General features: G+C 38.3%; 8 protein-coding genes across 11 annotated transcripts; 5 read left to right on the plus strand and 3 right to left on the minus strand.

Moving 5' to 3' along the window:
- Positions 1-1,143: 1,143 nt before the first annotated feature.
- Positions 1,144-2,544, plus strand: ND-PDSW (NADH dehydrogenase (ubiquinone) PDSW subunit). The gene is made up of 4 exons (XM_011308825.1): positions 1,144-1,358; positions 1,472-1,607; positions 1,981-2,120; positions 2,268-2,544. Exons 1-4 carry the CDS (start codon positions 1,280-1,282, stop codon positions 2,399-2,401), a joined length of 489 nt encoding a protein of 162 aa, XP_011307127.1. The 5' UTR covers positions 1,144-1,279; the 3' UTR covers positions 2,402-2,544.
- A 226-nt stretch (positions 2,545-2,770) lies between these two features.
- Positions 2,771-11,621, minus strand: Marf1 (meiosis regulator and mRNA stability factor 1-like protein). 3 transcript variants are annotated; one of them, XM_011308832.1, is made up of 9 exons: positions 11,457-11,621; positions 11,012-11,362; positions 10,807-10,950; positions 10,391-10,675; positions 10,025-10,191; positions 9,161-9,249; positions 8,813-9,008; positions 7,392-8,529; positions 2,771-7,124 (listed from the first exon to the last, which is right to left on the minus strand). In XM_011308832.1, the coding sequence occupies exons 2-9, from the start codon at positions 11,324-11,326 to the stop codon at positions 4,554-4,556; spliced, it is 4,905 nt and encodes a 1,634-aa protein (XP_011307134.1). In that variant the 5' UTR covers positions 11,327-11,362; positions 11,457-11,621; the 3' UTR covers positions 2,771-4,553. The 3 variants fall into 3 exon arrangements, with proteins under 3 accessions (XP_011307134.1, XP_011307136.1, XP_011307135.1); XM_011308834.1 differs by lacking the exons at positions 10,025-10,191; positions 10,807-10,950; positions 11,012-11,362; positions 11,457-11,621 and having other exon boundaries at positions 10,391-10,447; XM_011308833.1 differs by lacking the exons at positions 10,025-10,191; positions 10,391-10,675; positions 10,807-10,950; positions 11,012-11,362; positions 11,457-11,621 and adding an exon at positions 9,641-9,966.
- Positions 11,622-11,795: 174 nt separating this feature from the next.
- LOC105268916 (arginine/serine-rich coiled-coil protein 2) lies at positions 11,796-14,578 on the plus strand. The gene is made up of 2 exons (XM_011308830.1): positions 11,796-12,012; positions 13,375-14,578. Exon 2 carries the CDS (start codon positions 13,440-13,442, stop codon positions 14,265-14,267), a length of 828 nt encoding a protein of 275 aa, XP_011307132.1. The 5' UTR covers positions 11,796-12,012; positions 13,375-13,439; the 3' UTR covers positions 14,268-14,578.
- On the plus strand, positions 12,049-15,225 carry LOC105268915 (Cytochrome c oxidase subunit 6B). 2 transcript variants are annotated; one of them, XM_011308828.1, is made up of 3 exons: positions 12,049-12,200; positions 14,647-14,739; positions 14,911-15,225. In XM_011308828.1, the coding sequence occupies exons 1-3, from the start codon at positions 12,175-12,177 to the stop codon at positions 15,077-15,079; spliced, it is 288 nt and encodes a 95-aa protein (XP_011307130.1). In that variant the 5' UTR covers positions 12,049-12,174; the 3' UTR covers positions 15,080-15,225. The 2 variants fall into 2 exon arrangements, with proteins under 2 accessions (XP_011307130.1, XP_011307131.1); XM_011308829.1 differs by having other exon boundaries at positions 12,065-12,200; positions 14,625-14,739.
- Positions 15,226-15,323: 98 nt separating this feature from the next.
- Positions 15,324-16,650, plus strand: LOC105268914 (U6 snRNA phosphodiesterase). The gene is made up of 4 exons (XM_011308827.1): positions 15,324-15,532; positions 15,598-15,740; positions 16,022-16,356; positions 16,444-16,650. The coding sequence occupies exons 1-4, from the start codon at positions 15,429-15,431 to the stop codon at positions 16,630-16,632; spliced, it is 771 nt and encodes a 256-aa protein (XP_011307129.1). The 5' UTR covers positions 15,324-15,428; the 3' UTR covers positions 16,633-16,650.
- Positions 16,549-20,861, minus strand: LOC105268912 (tonsoku-like protein). The gene is made up of 2 exons (XM_011308826.1): positions 20,688-20,861; positions 16,549-20,538 (listed from the first exon to the last, which is right to left on the minus strand). Exons 1-2 carry the CDS (start codon positions 20,698-20,700, stop codon positions 16,679-16,681), a joined length of 3,873 nt encoding a protein of 1,290 aa, XP_011307128.1. The 5' UTR covers positions 20,701-20,861; the 3' UTR covers positions 16,549-16,678.
- Positions 20,862-20,956: 95 nt separating this feature from the next.
- On the plus strand, positions 20,957-22,214 carry Tom20 (translocase of outer membrane 20). Its single transcript, XM_011308835.1, has 4 exons — positions 20,957-21,180; positions 21,398-21,489; positions 21,787-21,960; positions 22,033-22,214. Exons 1-4 carry the CDS (start codon positions 21,054-21,056, stop codon positions 22,075-22,077), a joined length of 438 nt encoding a protein of 145 aa, XP_011307137.1. The 5' UTR covers positions 20,957-21,053; the 3' UTR covers positions 22,078-22,214.
- Positions 22,215-22,274: 60 nt separating this feature from the next.
- Positions 22,275-25,793, minus strand: l(3)02640 (porphobilinogen deaminase-like protein l(3)02640). Its single transcript, XM_011308836.1, has 4 exons — positions 25,312-25,793; positions 24,887-24,959; positions 23,633-24,404; positions 22,275-23,087 (listed from the first exon to the last, which is right to left on the minus strand). Exons 1-4 carry the CDS (start codon positions 25,369-25,371, stop codon positions 22,910-22,912), a joined length of 1,083 nt encoding a protein of 360 aa, XP_011307138.1. The 5' UTR covers positions 25,372-25,793; the 3' UTR covers positions 22,275-22,909.
- Positions 25,794-26,419: the final 626 nt, after the last annotated feature.

The following is a 26,419-nucleotide window of genomic DNA, read 5'->3' on the forward strand; positions in this document are numbered from 1 at the left end:
CCCCACAAAAAACCGGGAAAAAGTCTGATTTTTCTCACGATTTGCCGCCTAATAAAATGGCGGGATCCGGAAATTTTGGCGGTTTGGCAAACACGTATGAAATTCTTTGTTGCCGGTCCTGCGTCGTTCTTAACAGGCGCAGGCGCATTCGCTTGGAGTGTCTGCGCATGGCAATGCCCGTAGCCTCTTGTGCGCATGCGTGGGGACTCCGACGCTTCACCATCTTCTGACGTAGTCCATTGTTCCCTCGCTTTTCGGTGAGCGAGGTGCCCGGCTACTTTCAGTGCGTGAAATTCCACGGAAATCGCCGGGTTTAAGAGCATAGACTTTATAATACGCGGATCGTCAAACAAAACCGCCGGTGTTGACGACAAACGTGTAGAAAACCGAGGGAAAGAACGTATTTAGTGAATCTTGCAGTGAGCTTGTGATAAGACAAAGAATGTTGAGGGGCATTTGGATTATTGGAAGTGTGTGACGATTTTCATTTACCGTGATAAACTTTGAGGGCTTTGTTGTTGACCTTCAGCCTTTGTTTGAGGACATGGTGTCGTCTCGTGAGGCATCGAAGAAATTTATTGAGACTTTTGGTGACACGAAAACGAACGCGCGCTACAGCGCGCTCTAATTATCAAAATCGCGATTAAAAATTATTAATTTAAATGAGCTCCAAATTCAAATTGGCCGCCTCAGACGACTGAACCAATGAGGAATAAGCGTGACAAACTTTCGAGATATCGTTAGTCTCGATGTTTGTCCTTTTTATAATAGGATAATAGGATAGGATTAGTAGTATATCTTCAATATATTGAATAATTTTTTCCATTTGAAATTCCGCAAGATGTGGCTTCCCCGTTCCGCTCGTTCTACAGTCGGCTAAATTTCAGTTAAACAATTAAATACCAAAAAGCATTCATACCGCAGAAAATAAAATTCACCCCGTCGACTCGTTTGACACCCCAGCATTGCAATAAAAACTTGATTAATAAAAAAAAACACCCCGGCATTGCATGTGGCGCCCTCCCTCTCTTGGGGTGCAGCACTACGATGCCGCTGGGGTCACTCAAACCCCCAGAACTGAGCCTCTACTTTAGTCAATCCTCTTTGGTTTCATGTGATTTTATTATGATATGATGCCAACAATTGTGAGTAATATTCCCCACATCGAATCTGTATCAGTCCTGTTCACTGCCATTTTCATTTTCTTGTCCTTACTAAAAATTCAGTTTTTTAAAACTCGGGCTTTTTCCTGCGAAGATTAATAAATTGGCGATAATCAATGGATCCCCGGGGTGGATTGGAGAAGTTTCTCGCCTCGGTGCATGAAACTCTTGAGGCACCAGTTGTTTGGTTTCGAGGTATTATCTAATCGTCCAATTTAATAGGTTATTTTCATTGACTACAGGCACTTGCCGATGTGGTTATTATACTCGTTTTGTTTATTATGATTTTTTTAATTGATTGTTGACAGAAAAAATTGTTGTCCCTAATCAACAGCACTATCCGTGGTATCATAGAAAATTCAAGAGAGTGCCAACGATTGACGAGTGCTACACTGATGATTTAGTCTGCCATTATGAAGCTAACTGCCAATATGATAGAGACAAGTTAGCAAATTTCCTGTTATTCATTCATTAATTTTAAGTATAATATTTTTAAAAAGATTCCATCTTATTTAATGATCAATTAATGGCCAACTTAATGATCACCTACATGATAAATACCACGAGAGGAATCTTCTGGGATTTTTCTTTGAAGTTTATTCTTTCAGCCCTGCCCCTTGCATTTTTTTTCAATCATTCCTAATTAAATGTAAAATTATTCTGTCTTTTTTTAGTATTTCATAGTATGACTCGAAGTCGAAAATGATAAATGCATAGCGTGATTGAGATTTGGAAGACGGAATGCCATAAATTATTTGAACTTTCCAATAGTCAATGAAAAATATCATCAGGATGTTCTCTTGTATGATTTTATTAGGATGGTTGACGATGAGATTCTGAGTATTCTAAGAACAAGATATGAGGACTGTTGTGCATACAATCCTGAGGACAGGAAGGATGCCTGCGATCACTTGTACGATATTTATGAAAAAGCAGCTGCTGAGTGGTTTGCACAACGTAAATTATCAGTCTACATTTTATGACACATGACACAATTTATTTGCGAATTTTTTTGACGAGTCGATTGCCCTCTATTGTGAAATCGTAAATTCCTTGTTTTTTTTTTATATTGAACAAATTATGAATTTTCGTCGAAATTTTTAGATGGTGATTTAGGTCCTCACCCGAACGTCCGCGATGTTTTAATGAAACAGAAGCATCGACTGATCTGGGAGAGAAGGCACGGTGAAGTCGGTACCGGAATGAAAGGAAACAGGAAGGAACCCGAGAATAACTAATTGTATCATACGTAGAGTGATAATATTAAACCTGTAGATATTTAAACGATAAAACAAACGAATGGGGTATCCTTTCACTCACACTGCAGTGAATTCTCAAAATCATTGGATTAATAAACTGTTGTTGTGGCACAATTGTTTAATCATCTGTTTTTATCCTTTTCTCTACATCAACTTTTATTGTGAAATTCCATTTGCTTCAAATTTGAGACGTGGTCCAAGGATTTACGAATCGAATGATATGAGAAAAAAATGGTCTTTAATGTTCTCCCATAAATTCCTTCGAACTTCCAGTCAATACACCTGAGAAAACTTTTGAAAATATAAAAATAACGACAGGTGCAAAAATGAACAGAAAAAAAACATCGATTGCATGACATTCATTTTTTTTTATTAAATTACTCAATGGGGACAAAATTACTCATTACGAATTTACACATAGCTGCTCCTGGGATTCTACTTTTATTTATTCATATTTTTTCTGAACTTTTTCCATATTTTTTTTTTCGATTTTCTCGTTATTGGAATAAAATTTTCGCTGGGGAATCCATTCGCACCTTTGGATTAGATTGAACGTAGTTTTCTCAATTAATCATTCCTCTTTTTTTAGGGCATCATGATGACGTTCACTGATTACTGTCTATGGAATTTCTAACTCCTTTACATTTTTTTTACAGAGATAAAGATTTTATTACTGATTCGGTAAAATCATCTTAAAATACTTCGAAAAATCATTGCTGAATATTATTCTTAAAATACTAGAAATGGTGATATTTTTCAATATAATTCACTAATTCCCGTGGTCGCACTGATTTCGCCATGTAAAAGCTCCTAGCTGTATAAAAAACTATTAATAAATATAAAAAAATATGACTTCATAATTAATAATTAGTTACAAAATCAATTAGCCATATGATATTAGGGTATGCTCTGCCCTCGCACATATTTTCATAAATATACAATTAGCAATGTACGAACTATTTGAAATTGAGGACAAAGACCAGAATGAAGGCAACAATTACTAATTCATTTACTCTTGAGCTTTTAACGTATTTCATTGGTGATTTTTATTTTTTCCCTTCTACTCCTTGATATCAATTATAGCTATGATCTAATTTATGAATGGTAAATTCTATGAGTATCATAAAATTATTTGAGATCACTTCCAGGTACGTATGGGAACAGCAGGAAACAACTTACATAAATACAATTATTATTCTAGATTCAGTGGAATAATTAATGATCTATTGCTATCGCCTGAATAAACTAATTTCTATGTCTCATTTCCAATAAAATAAATCAACAGAATCGTTTAGAATTTTTCTCAACCTATACCCGATATCAATAAATAATTGGAATTCAATTCCAATTATTCCCTGTTATTTTCGAATTTGAGGAAAAGTTCATGCATATTCGTAGGATTTTCTATCGTTGTGTTTCTTGACATTAGGAAATATGACGAAATTAATCAACAATTAAAAAGAAGGAAACAGTGCATGAGACTACACGATCGATTTATAAACAATGGAAATGGAATACTTATGATAAGGATTTGAACTCTTCGTGGTTATTGAATTCTGGAGTACCATGACAAATTCCAGCAAATTAATTCATCTCTAGGTGCCCGTAATCACGCGATTCTGACCTCACTTTGCTCGTTAGAATCGGGAATTACGAGTCCAACGACATAAAATATCGATATTTTGCTTTCACTCTATCAAATAATGTGCTGCATTGCATGGTATATCCATCTGCTATTTCATTACTTCACATAATTATTCCTGAGACTCATCAAACAATACTAGTATAATCAGAATAACGAAAATTAAAAAGAAGCTAATCCCTGTTTCATTAAAAACGAAAAACCCATTACGTACATATTGTATATCACAGTCGGGAAGAATGTTAGGCACTATTTTCCATAGCAAGTGAATCTCACGAAGGCAAAGTATCAATAAAAAATTCACGATATCAATCATACTATCTCTTCCATTATTTTCCATCCACACAAAGATGTCTCAGATTCCCTCACATTTCCTAAAATTTATCTCTGCTCTTCTCCATTTCTCGTTTCGTAAATTCCTTGAATAATAAAAGAAAACACCTGGCATCTTTTATGACAAATTCATACCTCGACATTATCCTCGCGAGCTCAATCCATCGGTTGATTGAACTGTGCAGCAAGCCGACGTTTCCCAGCGAACATCTTCTTGCTGGGAGTTGTATTAAGTGCATCTGAAGACTCACTCTCCGAGACACTGTAATTCTCCGAATTAGTTGGACTATGAACTTCCAGGGAATTCCCTAACAATCTCGACTCTAATGTGTCATTATTGGAATGTAGGCTACGTCTTGGTGCTAGGGTGAGTGATGGCAGTGGTAACTCAGAGGGATGTGGAGCAATAACAAGATGCTTAGTTGAATAATAAGGTGGAGTCTTAGGGTTCAGTGGATTAGCAGTAGCTGGTAGTAGATATTTTGCTGGTGACAGAAGGTTTAATACAGAATCTTCAACATCAGTATTATTCCAAGTGGGAAGGGTTATTGGTGGAATCTCTATACTCCTCCCATGAATATCCCGATTGAAATGAGGTGGTGTCGACCAGACAGACGACTTCCACGTGCTCTCACCATCAACATTACCATTAGGAGGTGTATCTGGCTTCGGTGGTTTCGGTAGATCTTTTATCAACGTTGGAGTGTTTATCAAGCTCTTGAAGAAAGACTCTCCACTGCTTTCGAGGATCGGCCACTTCAAAGATTTATCAGAAGTAGACAACCCCCACTGATGATCCTTCTTCCATGAGGTGATATTTCTTCGATCATTCCACACTGCAGCATTCTTTCCCATCCATTTGTCAGGAATCGCAGTCTCATTGATATCAATTCTTTGATCACTCTCTAGAGATTCATTGCTGGAATTATTACCTCTGTGTGGAGATAGAAAGTTGGAAGGCAATGGAATTCCTACTGTTGCCAATTTTTTACTCAGGAAGATATTTTTCTTTTTAGTGCGAGTCTCTTTAATCGTGACTGTGCATGGTAATGCTTGAAGCAAAGCAGACAAAGTAGGAAAACCATATTGTGCAGGATTCAAACCCTTTCCAAAAGTGTTCAAATACGTGTTCTCTAATTTCTGGAGACTCAGTTTACCCCCATGGCTCATAAGGATCTTGTAAATATTACAAGCTAAACACTGAAGTGGAGTCAGTTGGAGAGATTCTTTATCTCCCTCACCAGAGAATTTAACAATCTCAGACAGATCGTGTTTGAATTCATTTATATTACAGGGAGTGCTGTAGACTTCACTGTAGAGCAACTTGAAGTCTTTTAACGTCATCTTGTGGTGGCTCTGGTCCATGAGGATACGACGACACTGGAGACCCACCAGCTGAGCGTGTGATTTATCCACGAGAACAACCAGTGGAGAGTTCGATCCCTGAATTATTTTGACAGTATCGTCGAGTTTTCCCATCAGTTGTAGCATCGAGCTACAACCGAAGAACTCTGGACGCAGCATGTAACCGAATTGATGTAGAAATACCTGAGCAATACTTGAAACAGCGAGGCCGCCTCGAGTTTTAAGGACGAGTTTGCTTATCTGCTCGCCCAAAACTCGAAGTCCTTCTTTCTCGGTGAGACTTATGCGCCTCTCGCCGTTAACAGCGTCCTCGATATTGACGACGTGGGGAATTGCCTCAAAGAGCTCAATCAGTTTAGTAAATCCGTAATCAGAGACTCGACATTGGTGGCCAAAGTGATGATGATACGAGGGGACAAATTTGTTGAACTGCATGCTGCATTGAGGTGCATGACGAAGTAGCTCCACCACTTCAACAGCGAATTGTTTCGTTCGTTCGATTTCTTCAGGTGTTTGTTCACGTGTGGGAATTGAAATGAGTTTATCAGATTCGTTGCACGTTGCGACGACCACTGTATTCTCAGAAACCTCATGGAGAATATCGTGAATTTCACACACACCGTAATCCACGATGTCCCATGGTTTACCTATAACCCGGGCATAAACTCTGGGGAATTCAGAGAGCATTATTTGTTTGCTCACTTGAGCTTTGAGCACTCGGAGTAGATCTGATGTAAAGCGACGAACTTGGGCACGATGTGAGAGGGTGACAACTCTTTTGTTACCCTCTCCCATTACCTGAACTGTATGGGGCAATGCCTCCAATAGATCAATCAACTTGGTAAATCCATAATCAGCCACTCTGCACTGCCTTCCGAAGTGATGGTGATACGCAGGAATGAATCGATTGAATGGTAATTGACAGTGTGCAGCTGTTTTAAGCAAGTCGACGAGTTCTCTACTAAATAATGCGAGTTGATTAGCCAGGGGTGGACTCACGCATTTATTGATCTCCTCGTGGCTGTCGTCGGGACACTTGTCTCCTACCCACAGGAGATACTTTACACTTCCAATTCCCTGTCTCAATTCAACCGATGGGACACAGGACACCAAGTGCTCAAGGGGTACACCATTTTCATCGACGTTCAGAGCTTCCTGAAACACACCCTCGTAGCACGTAGGAAGGCTTGGGAGTGGTAGACTTCCGTTGTGGGATGAGAGTAATTGTTCAACTCGTGTTGCAAGGAACTCTAGGGGAATCATGACGTTTGGCAGGGATGCCATTTCCTGTTCGGCCCAGCCCTTGTCTGATACGGATTTTTGCATGTGAATTGTGCAGAATGGCAATTCCAGGGGTCCATCCTGTTATAAGTCACATAAAAATTTCTTGATTCAACATATTTTTGATGGAATGCATGAGGGAAATGATTGAATTTTATTATCAGGTATTAATAATTCGCTTCTAGCAATGATCACAGTTATGCCATTCGAAAGGAATAAATAACTCAACTCTCGATGGAAATAACTCAGACTCGGCACATTATTGTCATCATCAAAAAATTCCAAATTCCAGCTATTTAATGTAATTATGTAATATAAATGAGTTTTAAGAATAAATAAATAAATTACCTGTGTAATATTTCCAATGCAAGGAGATGGTGTATTCCTGTGATCAGGATTCAACGATACCATTCGCCCACTGGGATCCTCAGTGACAATACAAACGTCCTTCATCTTATACAGCTCCGAAACGCTGATGGATATCATAAATCGACTTTCATACATCTCCCTGAATTTGAAAAGCGGTAATTTGTGACCAGGGACTTCCTGCAAGAGCATAACAATCTGTGACCTGACGAGTTGAGGATTGGGACCTCCAGCATGTGCATACGATATCAGGATTCTCTTGTATCCAACTTTACACCTGTGCAGCTGCGAAATGGCGTACTGAGCGTCTTGGAGGGATGGCACCTTGACACTGGCTGCGAAATTGCCATCAGACTGCATGAAGACTGAAACGTGAATGACATGAATGTGCTTCATAAAAATACAGGACAAGATGCGTTTCATTTCCTTGGGCTCCAAGCTCTGATCCAAATTTGTAACTTGAAGTTCGATCGGTGTGTAAGTGGAATTAGCAACAGGACAACTGTTCCGGCTGTTGATGGGATTGAAGAATCTCTCGACCTCTTCTTCAGATTCACTGTGCTGATAGGGCGATGTGCGACTCGACTGTTGGCTCATGGGGAGCATTCCACCATTGCCGTATGGTGATGGTGTCTTCGTGTTCCTCATGGGTTGAATGTGCTGTCCCTGTCCATTCCACTGCCCATTGCAATGATCTCTCCCTTGATTCATGAACAGTGGTGATGAGCTACCACGTTTGTAAGAATTTTGACAAAAATTTGAGCCGTTGAAGGCATTTGATGGTGGAAGGGGGCAGTAGGATGGCCTCAACATGCTCCATTCAGCTTGTGTGTGATTTAATCCACTGTGAGCACCACGAATACATCTCATTCCTTCTGGTGTGTTGGATAAGGTGGGTTGGTTGGGCTCACGGGCTGTCCCGAGTTGGGAACGTTTGTTGAAGGACTTTTGACTGTTCATTCTGTAGGGATCCTCCCAAGAGCGACCGTACTGGGGACCTACCACTGGCCACACCACGGGGGAATGTCCACGTGGGGGCTCTGTGAAGGGGCGATTGTACATTGTGTCAGAATTGTTGGCGTATGAACGGTTCAGGTAAACTGGGGCTGGTACCATTCCTCTAGAATTCATAATTTTTCAAAATATTCAATGAAAATGTGAGTGAATCCACTGGAAAATGCACAAAATATTTTTAAATAAAAATTGTCTACGATTCTCTATTGATCATTGAAATATTTTATTTCGTCAGATAAGATCAAACCGGGTCATTGTTCGAATCACCGGGGACTTTATAAATCAACCCATGACTCGAGAACTCGTTCTCGGATTTTCATCATTCGAAACAATAAATGATCAATTAGAAAAAAAAATCGTAGCAGTTGATGAGAAATAATTGAATTTACCCCGAATGAGGATTAACTGAGGGACAGTGGATGCCATTCCATCCGGAAAATCCTCCAACAATCGGTGATGATGAATTATAATGTGGTGTACAGGGTAAACTCCTAACACCAACAGCCGCATTTGCGCTATACATCTGGATAGGTGAGCCGGTAACAGCTACAGATTCACTCGTCAAATCGAGGGTCGAGCTGACTTCTACAAACGAAACAATGGGCCTTAGAATATTTACTGTAAACAGAGTCTCAGTGAAAGAATAGAAGAGAGAAAATAAGAAATCTGTACATGCACGAACAATTCAAATCCACTGAATACCTCAAATCCCCTAATGAACGATTTATTGTTATTACCTCGGGCTATTCGAGTTCCTTTTTCCTTCAGAAGTTTCACAGTAATTTTTGCATCAAAGACTGGCGCACCATCCATGCGCTTTTGAGCTCTACATGAAATCAGAGAGAGTTTGTTATTGTCAGTGACCTCCAAAGAGGTTTGAAACTTCCTCAACGATAATTTGCCTCGTGTGAGGACAATAGAGTCAACGACCGTTTGGGCATTGATGGAAAAAATAATAAAATGATCAATCATAGGAAGGAATCACTGCGTATGAAAATAAATAATAAATTATGAAGCAACGCTATTTAATATTTTGACTGTTAATCAGTTTTCATTAGGTAATCGCAAATCTGGTGATGGGATATGCATGGACTTGCATTCCAGGAAAATTTTCCAATTCACCTCGGAGTCAAAAAAAAAAATCAAGGATTCATCTTAAATATGATTTTTCATTGATTTATTTCGTTTTTACCACACGGTCCATAAACTAAACTCACCCATATAAACAATCTGCCAATTCATCTAATACGAAGAATTCAGCGAAAAAATAATACGACCACGAACAATCCTCAAAATAAATAGAATAATAGATAAATAAAACGATAACTGTATTGAAAATTACATGTACCAATGTGTTCTTAAAAACGGTAAAATTATTTCAACGATGCTAGTACGTTAACGAAAATTAAATCCGTGTACGATATTCGGCTAGTGATTGTCGTTACATTGCTGATGGGTAAGATAGAACATCTCCATATTTATATACTTTGCCCCCACCCTGTGGCCAGTTGAATCCACAAGTGAGGTGATTTTTATTGAATTAGATTGGAAGGGACAAACGGCAGCATAAATGCGGGAAATATTTGAATATTCATTTATACCTGTCAACCGAATCCTGGGAGCTGAAGCGTAATATAGCGGCATTTGAATTTATCCCTATCACACGACCGCCACAATTCTCGGAGAGGCGTTTTAGGCGTCTCCTTATAGATGTTAGACCTTTATCTTTCGGAAGGTTACTGATAAGTAGATCGTAGGGTTCAACTGTCTAAGTAAAAACATGGAGAGATTAATGCCTCAATAATTTTGTTATTAAAAGTTCTCGATTGCTATCCGCATATCTCGTAGATAATTAAAGACGATAAAAGATCTGCTTTTCCTGTTCGTTTTCCTGCTTACAATTTTATTTTCAATCTTATCTGATGGATAATAATGGGGGGAATAATGAAGAATAATCGCTCAAATACCTTGGCGGGTGTTCTGATTGGCAGTGATTCCATAAGTTCCGTAAAATTGTAGTGTTCATTGGCGCAATGTATGAGTGTCTCCGATGAATTTTCATTGTGCAATAGAATAACGTGAATTTTTTTTCGATGTCTGAGATCACTTAGGTCAGCAGCAAAATCTATGTCACTCGAAATAAGGATGATAGCAGCTGAGCTTCCGTGTATGTCAGCGAATCTTCGTATAGATTGTTTCAATTTTTCATCAGCTGCATTCTTGCACGTAGCTGCTACGTGGATTAAATTTACCTAAAAGTCATAAACGTGATTTTTCTTTCACAAGTGATTTGATAATTGACACTTTAATCATTAAAACAAAGAAAGACAGTCAACAAGAAGTTGACTCAAAATGCATTTAGTTGGAATTTTATTGAATTTACCTGTGCATCATTCAATTCCTGAATGATTTGTTTATTTTCTTTATTTACATCACAAACAACGATGAATTCGGCTTCTTTATAACCATGAAAAAATTTATCTCTTATAATTTGGGCTACGGCGGCAGCAGATCTTCTTTTGAGGACCTAATCATATTGAAAATTTTTCAATCAATAATTTTTCAATCATGAAAACTCGTCAACTCACCGAGCAATTTTCAATATCCCAAAAAACTCCAATCGGCGGTAGAGATTGCGATAAATTTCTCGGATGAACAGGACTTCTCCTGACAAAGCTACACTCAATGGCACACTTGCAATGCAATAATCCTGCATTTTCATAATAATTATTCTCAACCTGGCAATCTGCCTCAGTATCAATCGCCGAATTTGCCACTGAACTCGAAGTCTGCACATATTTTGGAGGATTTTTTAATAATTCCAAAAGCTTTTCATTGAGTCCTGCGATGCTGTCCTCACCATCCACAGGAAACTCGTCAACATCGGAAAATTCCCTTGCCATCTCGACTAATTACCCACCCTCCACTACGAAAAAATCCTTGACAAATCGAGAAAAATTGTAAACACAAAAAATGCCTTCATATTCACACATGCTAAATTCACCGTAAAAAATTCGAAAAAAAATTGCTCACCTCATGATCATCCCATGGAGATGGTTTTGGCGTCTTTAGGAATCCAAATTTCTTGGACAAAGCCTGTGCCCAGCCGTCAAAGACATTTTAGAAATTTATCTTCGCATTGACGTTTATGTGTCTGTGGCGTTGTTTGGCGTCGTCGAATACGCAAATAGTACTACGAGCCAGGAAAAAAAAAACATGTCATGTATTCATTGCAGGTTTTGCCTGCGATTGTATTGCGCAGGTAACGAGGACGCATGCGAAATTTTCCGACGTCTTCCGACAGGTGGCCACCACCACCCCGTCGACTTGATGAACACCCCAGAATTGCGTGTGTCGCCCTCCCTTTCTTGGGGTGCAGTACTACGATGCCGCTGGAGTCACTCAAACCTCCAGAACGGAGCCTCTACTTTAGTCAATCCTCACCAACTCGGGCCAACTCGTCCTTTACCCCGCAATTTCGCCCTAAATTCATGACGTAACGCATGTTGTACATAAAAGCCTCGGGGAAGAGCAAATAGACGAACTTTCTTCAGTAGCCATTTTGTTGTCGAGAGGAGACTCAATTCAGGTATTAAAAGTCAATGATAATTTACCTAAGAGAAAAATACATATTGAACTATTACGATTGGTATTGATAGAGACATTGATAAAGAATGATTCATGAAGAGAGTGGATTAAAGTACATTGGTATTGGTATCCTTGGTCAATCATTGATCTAGAGCATCTAGAGATGGTTCAGAGTACTTTTCTTTTTTGGTAAGACATTTAGATGATTTACTGAGGGTTAAAGGTTAAATCAATGATAGTCAATGCGAGGATGAAGTCAAATCATAAGTTTAGGAAAAATATAGATTTAAGACGTTTGTCATTTATCCAGGAATTTGGAGTATGCGAATTGCGAGTGAATACAAATCGATATTAAATTTTTCCATAAGATTTATATGCATGACACTGATAAGGATCATGATTAATTTATACGAAATATCATTCCAATATTGGGATTAAAAATGGCAACAAATGCTCGACCGATATAAGAGCTACGATAAAGTGAAGATATTGTTCTTTTTGCAAGGATAATTCGTTTTTGTTTGGACACTCAGTGAAATTGAACGCTGATGTCAGTGAAAATACGAGGATTTCTTTTCAGATTGTAAAGTTGTGGGATTATCAGTTAATTTTATTTCATAAAACGAAGAGTTTTCATTTTACGAAATATGGAAGGCCTCTGCCCCTATCTTGAAAAATACCAGAAGATAAAAATTTTTTTCAAGTATGGATAGAATTTTCTTGAGTTCTCCAGGCCGCAAGTTATAACCTTAAAACATGGGAAGTCTTCAAATAAGAACAATTCTCCTTGAATTCGATTGTGAAGTGGGAATGAGATGAGCGACTTCAACTTCACAATTATATTTTGAAAACGAAATCATAATAACCCGACATATTTACACCTAAAAATAATTTCCTCTATGTGCAATAAATAATTCCCAATAATTAATCATTAATAATTTATCATGAAGACTAACATGTTCTTCAACTTCGGAGATATATCTTACATGATTAGTTTTTCTTCTGTAACAGAAAAAAAATTCTGAGCAAACAGCAATTTTTCTCGGAATCAATTAATCTCATCTCGCCACTTCGCTTTAGAATGAAGAACAATATTCTGAATCTCAAGGAATGAAATATATAATAGATCCTTACCCCACTCTACAAATCTCTTGATGCCCCTTGATTTTAAAACCACCTGAAGCCCGGTAAAATGGCTGTACGTATCGTATTATCGCTGTGCCATTAATATCTCCAAAAAAAAGTCAACCATAAACTGGTCAAAAAACTAAGACGCAAAAAAAAAAAGAAAAAATGAGTAAACTGGCATGACCGACAGCAGACAAAGCACCGTACTCATAGAAGGTAGTTTCTATCCTTGTAGGTGTCCCAAGGTGATACCGAGAGCTGGTGGATCCCAGTTGGATTGGCCACACGCTGAATATCAAAATGGAGTCAAAACGTCACGATCGAGGTCACCACTCGAGGTCGGACACACCAGAGGCCCCATCACCACCAATCTATACATCTAGCCACCAGGAGACCCACAAGAGATCCCACACACGGCATACACCATCACCAGAGCACAGGACGGGTAAATCCTCCCGTAACACATCATCTGAGAGAAGACGAAGACGTAGAAGTATATCGAGGCAACGTTCCCCATTAATCTCTTCCCGAAGATGTTCCCGATCGAGTGAACGCTCGAGGAGGCACTCGAGACGTGAAAGAACACTCTCAAGATCACGGGGTAAAAATCGATCGCGCGATCGACGAAGAAGCAGATCGAGAAGTATCAGTAGAAGTTTGACAAACAGTAGGAGTCCAAGCAGGAGCAGAAGTCGAGGTCGAAGGGATAGGGATCGTCATCGCGATGGTAGAAGACATCATCGATCGTCCGACTCTGATCATCATGGTGAGCAAGTTGAACTTGTTCAGCCAGTTGCACCAGCACTACCTATTGTTCCATCACAATCCAATGCCTTCGCCAATGATGGCAGCTTTATGGAGATGTTTAAGAAGATGCAGGAGCAGATGCAACCAACACCAAAACCAACAACATCGTCTCTTGAGGAGAAACCAGTGGCACCACCTCCTCTGATGGTGGGTAAAAGACGTGGGGGTAGAATCCTCAAGACTGGAATGGTTGCCAAACCTAAAACCGAGGAGAAGAGCGAACAGCCTAAAGACGCTTGGTCGTTGTACATGGCGGAGGTGAAAAAGTATCGGGAAGTCTGTTGCCAGGAGGAGGATAATACGAGGCCTCTCGTCAAATAATCTCCTGTATTTTCAATAATTATTTTTATCTTATTGTTTCATTATTCATGGACTATCGAGCAAGCATCAGAAAAATCAAGGAGAGTTATAGTCCTTCATTTCGATTTTTATTCCATTTCCTCATGAAATAATTGTGAAGATAACTAGAAGACATTCGTGCTCAATGTTTTGTTAGATTGACGTTTCATTATCATGAGATAATTCGTCAGGGCGATATACGATACGTACAGCTGTAATTATTCTTTCGTTGTTTATCGATATAATTGAGATATTAGAAAATAGATGATATTCCTGGATCGATTATTTAAGAAGTTGTATTCGTACATTGTAGTTTATTGTTGGAATTTATTGACGCAGACAATTTGTAAGGGAATATTAGCAAAATGAAGAAGGAGGCACTCACTATGGAATTCGCCGAGAAGTATCGGACGGTACCTCTAGATACCAGATTCACGAACACTAATCAGACCAGGTAAAACATGCTCATCAATTCATTCCACAATACAAAATACCGTCACAATTTCATCAGACATTTTTTCTTTCAAAACCTGTCGTTTATCGTCATTACACTCATTCACATAAAGCTGAATCCAGAGATGAGTTCGGGACAGTTTTTTCTCAACGTGAAAATGTTGATTTTCAGAAACTGCCATCAGAATTTCTTGGATTTCCAGCGCTGTTCTAACGTTCGTGGTGAAGACTACGAAGCTTGTCAGTATTTCAAGAGAGTTTACAAGATAATTTGCCCAAATGCCTGGATCGAGAAATGGGATGAGCAAATTGCTAATAACACATTCGCAGGACGTATTTAAACCTATGAACCTGCTCCTGAGCAGTTGTTACTTGTATATTCGCTCTATTAGTCATTTCAATAAGTCATTCACATATGTTTGAAAGAAAGAATTACTGCTGAAAACAATTTAAGCCTATGAATAAAAATTGAGAATAAAAAAAGGTATTTACATTGTTTTCATTTCATCCTGCTGCGTTCTGTACATTTTACGATCCTAGTAGTAAGTTAGATAATAATTCCATTGAAAGTAAGAGTTCACGAAAGCGTCAGTCATCACGTGAGGACACGTGGGAGTTAGCAGGAACTCTGGTAACCAAGTGACTCAATCATGTTGTCATTTGGTTGTCACAACATAAATTCGTGCAAAAATGGCAGGGATGGCTGGGTTAAAGTTGATAGAAGAATATTCATCGAGTTCAGAAGATGAAAAGGAATCTTCAGAAACTGTTGAGAAGAAAATAAAACTTAACAGGTAAGGTAATCATTGTGGCAGAGGTTATGCCTACGTGAATCATTAAACAACTTGTTTTTATTTAGTTTGCCTTTACCAAAGTTTACTCCAGTCAGAGTAGGCTTACAGGATCGTGAAGTTGTACTTGATAATCCTGGAGATCATCATGGACGTATTAGATCGTTTGGACATGAACGAGGAAACTGGGCAACACTTGTTTATGCTGAATGTATGTAATTAATTATTCCACCAAGTTCAGGAAAACAATCAATTGTAAAAATGTCTGATAATCAACGATAACGAATATATTATCTATTACCAATATTTCCCAAATTTCTATTCACTATTGACATTCAATAAAAAAATCAATCAGTAAATGGAAATTTGACTAGTCAATTACGCCCCAAAAATCTTAAAAATTATGAGTTCTTACAAATAACTTTTTTAACGTAGAGATAAAATTTTTTTTGATTAAAAAATGATTATCTGAGTTTATACTGAAATTGGTAGATGAACCCAGCGAAGTTCTGGTGTCATGGATGAAATCAGTGAATGTGACAATCCCCTCGGGCATCCTGATCTTCAACGACTGTCACCTGAGTTTCAGTCGAACTTTGGTCCTGAAATATCACTGGATCGAGTCATTCATAGAAAGCCTGAGAGACCTGACAAGGTCAACTTTAAAATTTACACTTCAAATAACAAACGTGAACGTTTACTGTAACGAAGAGAGAACCAGGACATTCATCGCTCTCGAGTGCCAACCGCTCGATCAAACCCTATCACAATATATGATTTCATTGAATAAACTGCTCTCAGAATATCAACTTCCTCCCTTCTACAAGGTAAATTAGTTATTCGCCATTTTTCCTTTACAATATATACATTTAACATACATTTAACTAATTTATCCACTAAATTTGATCTTTCAGGAGGCGTCCTATCACATAAGTTTTCTATGGCTCCTTGGAGATAAAGAAGATGACCTCAGAAAATTGATTCCCGGTCTCAACGAGAGTCTATCTGATATACTTTCAAAAAATTTTGAAAATAGTTACATCACTGTTGAAAACATTCATTGTAAAGTGGGTAACAAATTGTACAAATGGGTATTGAGATAACAATAAAAAAATATAAAAATTGATACAAAAATGAAATAAATAAAAATTACGTGAATGGTCTGATGATAACAACGTCATGTGGATGGTTGTACAACATGGCTTGACGACTCCACAAATTTCTCCACGAGTTGCAAACTTCCTCAGAAAAGCTTGCCATTAAAGTACACACTGAGGGATTCTGAATCCTCAACCCTAAACTGGGAATTGCTGTTATCTTTCCACAGCCTGTCATGTCGATCAATATAAATGTGGGCCTCCTCCCAATTAAAGCCTCCAATGCCACCTGGGACACCTCAGGATTATCCCCCAAAACGAATTTTGATAAATTTTGACACTTCTCCATCACCTGCAGTACATCAACGTTTGTCAGATTACAGCCAGTGACTTCCAGAGTTTCGAGACTCATAAAAATCGACTTCATGCCTCTCATCAAGACCTCTTGAATTGAATTTTCTGGACTATAAGTATTGGAAATACTCAAATTAATTATCTGTTTCTCAAGGAGGAATTCCACACTCTCTCCTTGAATAAAATTCCCAGATACATCCAGATTCACTAGACTCGAGCTGATACTCGTTGCTGGAAATCTCTCCAAACCGCAGCATCGTAAGTTAAGAGTTTGGAGACACTTCAGAGGAGCAATCAACTCTCCCAGTTTGTCCTGACTCTGTGGACCCAATGGATTGTAACCCATGTCCAAAACTCGAAGTTGAGGGGGTAAATGATCAATTGCTCTCAAAAATTGATGATCAATGTCGCATCCTTGAAGATGCAACTCCTGCAGAGACGTTAATCTGTCCAATGTCTCATTTACACTCTCCCCCAAATTATACAAAATGCCTGAGGACAAGTGCAACACCTGCAGACTCTTCTCGTACTCCAGACTCTTTAAAATTGGCATCAACAGTAGATCCAAACATTCATCACTCTTCAGCCGGAAAATTCCAGTATTTTTACATGACTTCAATGATCTCACAAGCTCAGGATCGTCTCCGTCGATTCGCATGGCTCTGCAAAATTTCTCGAAGCGGTCGACGAGCGATGGAACTTGAAGGTCCAGTACTCGTCCAGCAAGTCTAAGCACCCCATCATTCTTATAAATAATATTTAAAATATTATCAGCTTCAATAACACCACCAGAAGACGTCGTCAGCTCGATCCTCCCACGACATCCAGTCATTTCTTCAAATTTTCCCACGACATCATTCATTAAAGCCTCAATTATATTGATACTATCGTCCTCGATCCTCAATTTAGTCTTGATAATACGGTTATCCAACTCAATCTCAACCTTTACGGAATGCTGTCTGCTCTGATTATCAACCCTCTGACCCCGTAACTGGGTACCAAACGAGTCTGGCTGGTGAAACACAGGAGATGGAGTTCTCGACTCTAACGTTCTGGTGAACCCAGAGGTCAGCAATGATTTCTGCTTAGACTTCGTCCTGTGAAATCGTGAAGAATTCGACGTACTAGCAGTAAAAATATCGAAATTCTCAGATGAACCGCTATCTCGACTGTTCTCACTGTCCTCCAAACACTCCACCTCATCATTATCATTATTCCTACGTCTCTTCGGATTTTTATCCTCATTTGGAGTCAAAGTAATAGATTTCCGTTTCACCGAGCCTGGAGTATCAAGGTTGGGAGCGCTTCTTCTTTTTTTGGCAGTTGGAATTTTCACGTCCTCCTCCAGCCAATTGTCTTCATCGATTATAAGTTCCTCACTATCAATCAGAGGTTCAACGTTTCGATTCGAACTACTAGGTGTCATAATCCTTGATCGATTAGATTTTAAACTCTCGATGGTTCTCCTGTAATCCTCTCCAGCAGATATTTTTTCCTTTCTGGGTAAGTCTGGTGGAATCATTGGAAGATCGTTGGTATCTGCATCTGAATCAGTCAGAGAATCACGTGGAGTGTTTGAGTTGTCAGCACCTCTCGATGAGGGCTTAGTCGCCCTGGGAATAATCGCTTTCAGTTTATTCCTAACAATTTGATACCTAGCTTCATCCTCAGGACTGAGTTCACCCACTCTACGCTTCCATTCTTCCAGGCAATCCAGCACAGTATCTCCTTTAGCTGTCTTGAGTCTAGGGTCTGCTCCTTTCTCAATCAAGAAATCGACGACATCAATGTGCCCACAAGTGGCCGCATCATGGAGCGGAGTTAATTTGCCACACTGATGCCCTCCACGATCATTAATATTAACACCATAATTCACCAATAATTTGACAATTTCTAAGAATCCGTGGTTAGCTGCCTCGTGGAGAGGGGTCCATCCACAGTAATCCCGGCAATTCACAGGATGTCCTTGCTTTAGAAGCTCTGCAACTTTTTTTTTGTCCCCATCAATGCATGCAACCTGTAGAGGCATTTCTCCATGTGAAGTCTTTTTGAATTTTATGCTTGGTACACGCTTCTTTCTCACTGTGTTCCCTTCCTTCTTCTGCATCTCCTCCTCAACGTCTAATAACTCATCGATTTCGATATTTATACCTTTCAAAGAGGTCTCCAGGTCCTCTTCATCGCTCGATTCATCGTCTTGAGTCATTTCCTGTATTTCAGCGATATTTTGTCTCAATTTTGAAGTATCCTTTTCTCCTTTTGATATACAGTAATCCAGCCTGCTCTGGAGGACAGATAATTTCAAGGCCAAGTTCCCAGACTTCTCTGCATTCTTCCAAGCATGGCCAAAGGCCTCTTGGATATGAGATTCGGGGGAACTCGAGAGGATTAGTAAGTCTTTCAGGCACAGAGCGGATCTGCAAATTTCCTTGGGGTCTTTACAAAGTTGTAATTCCTTTTTGGCATACACAAGAGCTTCATCGTACTTCTCCAGGTCTTTCAAGGTTTGAGCGACACTAACCAAGGCCGTTCCAATCTTCTCCTGGATATCCCCAATCTCAGCACACGCTAGCATATTTCTGTAATAGTCTAGAGCTGTCTCAAAAGCATTTCCAACTGACGCAGCATCACCCATCGTCTCATACAACTCCAGTCTTGTTTGATTATTCTCTTCTGACAATAATTTCTCTTCACAAGATTGGATTATTGCAACAATTTTCAGCAGCTTGGATACTTTCTTGTGGTTGCCGGAAGAATTGTTGTGATGGACGTACAATTGAACCAACATTTCCCTCGCTTTACTCCACTTTCCCCATTTTACAAGAAGTTCTGCCTCGTGCAGATAGGCTGATTCTTTGAGAATGGGGTCTTCAATATTTGCAGCTTTGCGGTAGAATTCCTGGGCTGAAGAATAATCTTTGACATCTTCGTGGACCTTTCCGAGAGAGATGTTGGTTCGGTGCAGATCCTCGTCAAGTCCATTCTGTTCACAGAGTTGTGCTGCTTTCTCCATCAGTACTTTTCCCTTCTCAGGATGTTGCTTGGCTTCTAGCACAAGCCCGAGGTTTAAGAGTAATCTAGCTCGCATCGTCATCACCTCTTTGATGTGAATATTCACTCCAGACGTCTCGAATTTGTCGCAAGTTTTCAGACTCGTTAGGTAGGCGATTTTAGCGGCATTGAGAGCTTCTTTTTTTTTCGTTTTATCTTCGAGGCAGTGACTCATGCAGAAGTGGGTGCGACCCAGACCGGCGTGAGCTCTCTGCTGCTCGATGAGGTCATTCAACTCAATGGCTCGTTCGAGGTAGAGATTTTGATATTTCAGGGCATCCTCGAAGCGACCTAAGCTCGTGAGAACCTCGCCAATCATTCGGTTCCCTACGGCTGTTTGTAAAGCGTCATCCAGACTTTCGCAAGCTTCTACTTGATCCTTGTATTGGTTAAGAGCCTTTAGGTATTTTTCCGTTTGGAAATAAATGTCTCCAAGTTCTTTCGAAACTTCTGCAATTATTTTCATGTTTCCGTTGCCCTGGGCCCGACGCTTCTTTTGCAGTAATTCTGAAATTTTGCGATGATTTTTAAAATACCAAATCATGATAACTTTTTCCTCCCCTTTTTTGAGAATCTAATAATCCTTAATACTCGGCGTCTCAGTAAAATCCTGTCATCATTGTTTTCCAAAACATTTATCATTGATAAATACTTACTTGATATATCCATGTCGAGAAAATACAATTAAACGACAGATCATGGAGAAAAATTCATCAGATCATTCGTATTTTGTAATTTGTTTTGAACAGATTTTGTTGGATTAAATTTTAAACAATTACAAGAAATATATTCACGTATTCATACTGAAATGGCTTTGTGAAGAACTTAAGAAGAACTTCGTCGACTTGCCATCGGTTATTCTCGAGAATTGGCGATTTTTAACGATGAAATGTTGCCCTCTAATGGTGGGTAGTGAAAGCACTGAAACGAGCAAAGGGCAAAACCCGTTGGGATGCAATGAGTTTTCACTGAGTATCGATTCATTTGTAAAAAAATAAATATTTCTTCTACTGTTAAAAACGATGGCCATGATTTCAAAGACAGCGATGGGCATTGCCGTCGGAATAGCGGGTATTGTCGTTGGCTACTGCTTTTACTTCGATCAAAAACGTCGGAGTGATCCCGACTTCAAAAAGAAACTCCGTGAGAGTAAGTGAATTTTTTATTCTCATATTTTGCTATTTTTATACCATTTTCTTTGCTTAACTGGATTGTATAAGGGGAGAGAACAGTCTGTGTTATTCTTATCGGGCTTTTGAATTGTTGTCATTGGATTTTTTTCTTTTTGAGAGTATTTGCGGTTGCTAGTTGGGTTAGACTAACAAACCATGAGGTTTTTATGTAATTTCTGTCTTTGATTACTCAGGGAGGAAAGTGAAAAGACAAGCCAAGAAGACTGGGTCAACGATTCCGGATCTCAAGGATCATGAAGTAGTGCAGAGGTTTTTCCTTCAAGAGGTAATTATTTTTCAAACTGCTGATTAAAAGTCTTGAAAAATAACCCACAAATAGTCGTAAGATGAGAAAAGAGGAAGTGAAATATTAACTTAATTATTTGTTTACCTCATTGACCTGATGCTGTCCATCAAAAACTGACCAGTTAAAATGAGGACCAATGCCATTTTATCCAAAAATTGTTACGTGATTCGTGTTGTTATAATTCCATTTATTTTTCCATTAAATAATTGTCCTTCGACTCTAAATAACCCCACGAATGCAGTATTCACTCTAATCATTGAGTTATTATCCAAACAGGTGCAACTTGGTGAAGAGATGTTGACTTGTGGCGACGTAGAGGGTGGAATTGAACATTTGGCGAACGCCGTTGCTGTCTGTGGTCAGCCACAGGAGCTGCTGCGCGTTCTGCAGAAAACAGTACCACCACAAGTTTTCCATCTTCTTCTGCAGAGATTACCCGCTGTGGGACAGGTAATTATAACGAAAGATAAACCCTCTAAATCTTGACCAAAATATCTGACACTCTGTTATCAAATGTTGCAGAAACTCGCGTCGCAATCCACAATGACTGAGGAAGATGTGGAATAAATTGTCAAATTGGCCAATTCTAAATAATAAAAAAAATTATGAGCAAAAAAAATACACGAGAAAGAAATGACGTTGCAAAACAAACCATTAGTTGACCCAGAGAACGCTTAATTCAGAACTAACCAAAAAAAAAAAAATCCCGCAAGTGTTAGCGTGAATAAAAGACTCTAGGTATTAAGTAATCTAAAAGCACAAACTAAACCCAAATATCCGCTCTGTTTATTTAACCCATTATAGACTTGCAGAATATTTTCGTTGAAAAATCTGCTCGTCTTTACAATACAATATATTTTCTAAATACCACAACTATCGATCAATTACCCTCTTCTCATTTACTGTACACGCGAGCGTTTTATTAATTCTCAACAACAATACGACGAATTCGATGTGATAAAACGCTCGTCAGAATTCACATTATTATTCACAAGATTACGCCGACAAAATTTGTCAATAAAAACTTTAACAAAAAACAGATAAAGTATTTGTACAGAATCAAAAAGAAAGGCATGTGGTCTCAGGAGTGCGAATTATTGATATTTATACAATAATTACAGAGAACACTTGTACCATTGTGCTTGTCTCAATGATTGGAGCATGAACTCATTATAGAAAGATGAGGAAAAACGCTTCATAGATTCCTTTTGACCAACGATAGAATGAAGTTGTACAACTTATAAAAATTTGAATGAGTCCATTTTTTCTTCTCGTTCCCTACTTGAATGATAAATTAAAATGAGACAATAACGCATTTCGCTTTCCCGCTCTACTACTAAATCGTAGGCAGTGAAATCATTCCTCATTTTTTAATTCTAATTTTGTCAGGAGTGCACTTCTAACTCGATGAACTGAGAACTTCCTCTCTGGCCTTTGACATAACTTCTAATGCATTTTTATTTATCAAACTCTCGGCCAATTCCTTCCCAAGTTGTTCAGCACCGAGAAGACCCATACTGCTCACCTTACCAGGGGCGATGCTGCAGTAGAGACGCGGCTCACGATACGGACATTTCCTACACAGAGCAACATAAAATATTCACTTCCGAGAAATAGTCGTCAATAGCTTTTATCGGTAATTATTCATTCATGAATAGAGTGAGGAAAGAGGATATAGAAATGTTCTTGAGAAAACATCGACGTAAAGGAAAGACGGAAGGAAGCTTTCAATAAAAATGCCATCTTCTTCCAATTCTTAATATCCATTATAAACTCATCCTCGAGTAAAGCTGATTCATCCAGTCTTATCATTTCCCGATTAGATTAATTACGTAAATATTTTGCAAAGTCTATCGTTAGGGTGAGGTATTATGAATCCAATTAAAATTTAGTGTTTGTAGATGTATTTTCTTCATTGAATGGCATAAAATGGTATTGTACAGAAATTGGAACCGCAATAAATTGGTTTATTTAATTAAAAGAGCTGGAATTGATAAAAAATGAATTCATCGTATTTTACCAGTACGTTGTTTTATCGTATGACTATGAAAAAGTGTTATTTTTCATTTATTGGACTGATTATCGCTGAGTTTTTTAAAGATAAATCGGAAAAATAACTTACTTGGGAGGTTCGTCATCGTCATCTGGTAGATACAATTTCTTATTCAAAGTATCTTTGATAAGCGTCTGTCCATCAAGCGACCAGACAGCCCCGGTGATGGTTAAATATTTTTCTTTGAGTGAGGAACAAACAGCCACAGGCGCTGAACATCCACCTCCAAGTGTTTTCAAAAATGATCTCTCACAAACACAATTAAGTGTTGTGTCTACGTCATACAGGGGCTCCAAGAGAGATAGTATTTTCCAATCAGACTCACGACATTCAATACCAAGAGCTCCTTGACCCACAGCATAGAGAGCTTCATCGGGTTCCAACACCTGGCTGATCCTCTCGTCCCATCCCATTCGCTTTAACCCCGCAGCAGCTAGAATTATCGCTGCAAAAGGACTCCCTTCGTCATCCAGTTTTTTCAATCTTGTGTTTAAATTTCCACGAATGCTTTCCACCTTTAGATGCGGCATATTCCGAGCTAATTGGGCTGATCTCCTCAAAGAGCTTGTACCAATTACACTGCCTTTTGGTAATGTTGCTAATGTCATCCCTTTCATCTTTTTTGACATCACCACAGCGTCTCTCGGGTCTTCGCGTTTTAAAACAGCTCCCAATGCCATTCCTTCTGGCAATGTCGTGGGTAGGTCTTTCAGAGAGTGCACTAGGAAGTCAACTCTTCCACTTTCCAGAGCTAGTTCTAATTCTTGGGTGAATAGAGCTTTTTCACCGATTTTTGGCAGTGATATGTCAAGTATCTTGTCACCTTTCGTGCTCATTGTTACTAGAAGATAAATTCAATAGATTGTCTTGTCTGAGTGTTGAATTAATAAAAATGGGAAATTGCATTAGATTTTGAAATTTTTTTAGAATTAACAAACGAAAATTGAATAAATTATATTATACGTGCAATATTCTCCTGCTATCTATAATGCTTAATTCATAACAATTCATCAATTCGATTTAATTCTTCAATTAAATTCGAATTAATTAATAATTCATTAATTAATCAATTGAATAAATAGGTTTAATTCATATTGGATAGAAATAGTTTCAGGAGAAAATGGAATAGATAAATTCAGGACAAAATTTGTAATTATTATTCTGTCCTTCAAAATCATTAAAAATTTAATGGAATTGAAGTAATAGATGAGTTCAGTGACGTTTTACTGTCCCCTCTCTCACCAATTATTAATATTCAGAGAATCATAAATGACGTACACCTTTGGAAAAGTGATAAAGCAACGCTAAGTAACAATTAATTACCTATTTCGAATTTTTTGTCCGGATGTATTTCCTTGAGACATGCTATTACATATCTCGTTTGGATTAATGCCAACTGCAAAACAATAATGAATTAATAATGACACTGGAAGAAGGGAAAACGTATGCAAGAAATGTGGAAATTGCTGACTAAGCATGAGGAGGCTTTGATTGATGGCATGTCTGATGTATTTTCACTATCCCTCAATCAAAAAACGATCCATGAAAATTGTCAATAAGAATTTCCTCGAGATTGAATTCTTTTTTATCTTCAAAACAAAACCAAAAATCTCTCCTTCATTTTTAAAAACTTGAGTAAAATAAATTGACTTTCCCTTTCACTTCCAAGAGTCAAATAATTAATCTACTCTCAGGTGCTATTATCTTTGAGAAATTAATGAGATAACTTATCTTAATTAATTACTTACTTCGCTCTTGCGAGAGCCAACGTAGATCACCTCCTCGGTACGACCGTCCCCCGCACTCATTGCTATCTTAATAATTTATCCAAAAATATATAAATTAAAAAAAAAATCTCAAACAAAAAAAGGACAGTCTGAAAGTGAGTCCCATAAAATTAGCAGGACTCGGGGAATTAAAATGAGTCGTCAATGAGGTCAAAGTCTTTGCTTTCACTTTTGATTATTTTCATAGATTATAGTGTATCCGTTAAGTAACTACCAAGGGTTAAAATCGTATCCTTTCTATTCGAAAAAATTGTCTAATTTAAATTTTTAGGTCTTTAGCATAATTTTATTAACACTAAGAGGACAACGGGCGGTTCACAGTCACTGTCACTGCAGCAGATTGTGAATTATTTATTGAGAAATTGTTAATATTCTTCTACATTGCTGGTGATACGATATGCGCCATGTCGAGGGGGCACGGAGAACGTGACTGAGGAGTTAGTGGCAAAGAGGATTGACTAAAGGAGAGGCTCAGTTCTGGAAGTTTGATTGACCCCAACGTCATTGTAGTACCTCACCCCAAGAGAAAGAGGGCAACACATTCTCCCCTGATGCACTTTTGAAAATTTCGGATTTTCAAATTTCAGTGAATACCTCCTCGATTTTCATGTTCCCCTGATTTTTTTCTCAAATATTTCAAATTTTCGAATTTTAGTTATTACCTCCTCCATTTTCATGCCCCTCCTGATACTTCCTCCGAAATGAGGGAGAATGAGCCCCCGTAGAGTGATTTTCAATTTTTTCATTTTTTGAAAAATTTCCACCTGAAAAATTTTCAAAAAAAATTCATCAATCGCGCAATAATGGGATTTCCCGGGAGAAGGGAATTTTGAATTAAAAAAAAAATAATAAAAATCCACGTAATTGTTTGCGGAAAATAGGGAACACAGTTGACAAATTAGTTAATAGAATGATTATTTTCATTGGACTTCTTGTTACAATTTAATAGTTTATTTGTAAATATTCGTTATTTACACACATACTAAAAAATGCAAAGAAATATTTATTAATTATTCTTGATTAAAGTAATTACTTCAGTTTATTTCCGAATCTGTTCGGCTGTTGATTT

The sequence above is a fragment of the Fopius arisanus genome, unplaced genomic scaffold, assembly GCF_000806365.1.
Source record: "Fopius arisanus strain USDA-PBARC FA_bdor unplaced genomic scaffold, ASM80636v1 scaffold00063, whole genome shotgun sequence".
NCBI lineage: Eukaryota > Metazoa > Arthropoda > Insecta > Hymenoptera > Braconidae > Fopius > Fopius arisanus.

Excerpts from the sequence above, each read along its gene's own strand:
- LOC105268915 (XM_011308828.1), top strand. The coding sequence starts at position 12,175 with ATGGTTCAGAGTACTTTTCTTTTTTG. Across the intron at positions 12,201-14,646 it reads CAGAGTACTTTTCTTTTTTG|CAAAATGAAGAAGGAGGCAC; the intron begins GTAAGACATTTA and ends AGGGAATATTAG. Across the intron at positions 14,740-14,910 it reads ACGAACACTAATCAGACCAG|AAACTGCCATCAGAATTTCT; the intron begins GTAAAACATGCT and ends GTTGATTTTCAG.
- LOC105268914 (XM_011308827.1), top strand. The coding sequence starts at position 15,429 with ATGGCAGGGATGGCTGGGTTAAAGTTGATAGAAGAATATTCATCGAGT. Across the intron at positions 15,741-16,021 it reads AACACTTGTTTATGCTGAAT|ATGAACCCAGCGAAGTTCTG; the intron begins GTATGTAATTAA and ends TGAAATTGGTAG. Across the intron at positions 16,357-16,443 it reads AACTTCCTCCCTTCTACAAG|GAGGCGTCCTATCACATAAG; the intron begins GTAAATTAGTTA and ends TTGATCTTTCAG.
- LOC105268916 (XM_011308830.1), top strand. The coding sequence starts at position 13,440 with ATGGAGTCAAAACGTCACGATCGAGGTCACCACTCGAGGTCGGACACA.
- Marf1 (XM_011308832.1), bottom strand. The coding sequence starts at position 11,326 with ATGGCAAGGGAATTTTCCGATGTTGACGAGTTTCCTGTGGATGGTGAG. Across the intron at positions 9,250-10,024 it reads TCCCAGGATTCGGTTGACAG|AGCTCAAAAGCGCATGGATG; the intron begins GTATAAATGAAT and ends GATTTCATGTAG. Across the intron at positions 8,530-8,812 it reads TCAGTTAATCCTCATTCGGG|AGGAATGGTACCAGCCCCAG; the intron begins GTAAATTCAATT and ends TATGAATTCTAG.
- Tom20 (XM_011308835.1), top strand. The coding sequence starts at position 21,054 with ATGGCCATGATTTCAAAGACAGCGATGGGCATTGCCGTCGGAATAGCG. Across the intron at positions 21,490-21,786 it reads AGAGGTTTTTCCTTCAAGAG|GTGCAACTTGGTGAAGAGAT; the intron begins GTAATTATTTTT and ends TTATCCAAACAG. Across the intron at positions 21,961-22,032 it reads GATTACCCGCTGTGGGACAG|AAACTCGCGTCGCAATCCAC; the intron begins GTAATTATAACG and ends CAAATGTTGCAG.
- ND-PDSW (XM_011308825.1), top strand. The coding sequence starts at position 1,280 with ATGGATCCCCGGGGTGGATTGGAGAAGTTTCTCGCCTCGGTGCATGAA. Across the intron at positions 1,359-1,471 it reads ACCAGTTGTTTGGTTTCGAG|AAAAAATTGTTGTCCCTAAT; the intron begins GTATTATCTAAT and ends GATTGTTGACAG. Across the intron at positions 2,121-2,267 it reads TGCTGAGTGGTTTGCACAAC|ATGGTGATTTAGGTCCTCAC; the intron begins GTAAATTATCAG and ends CGAAATTTTTAG.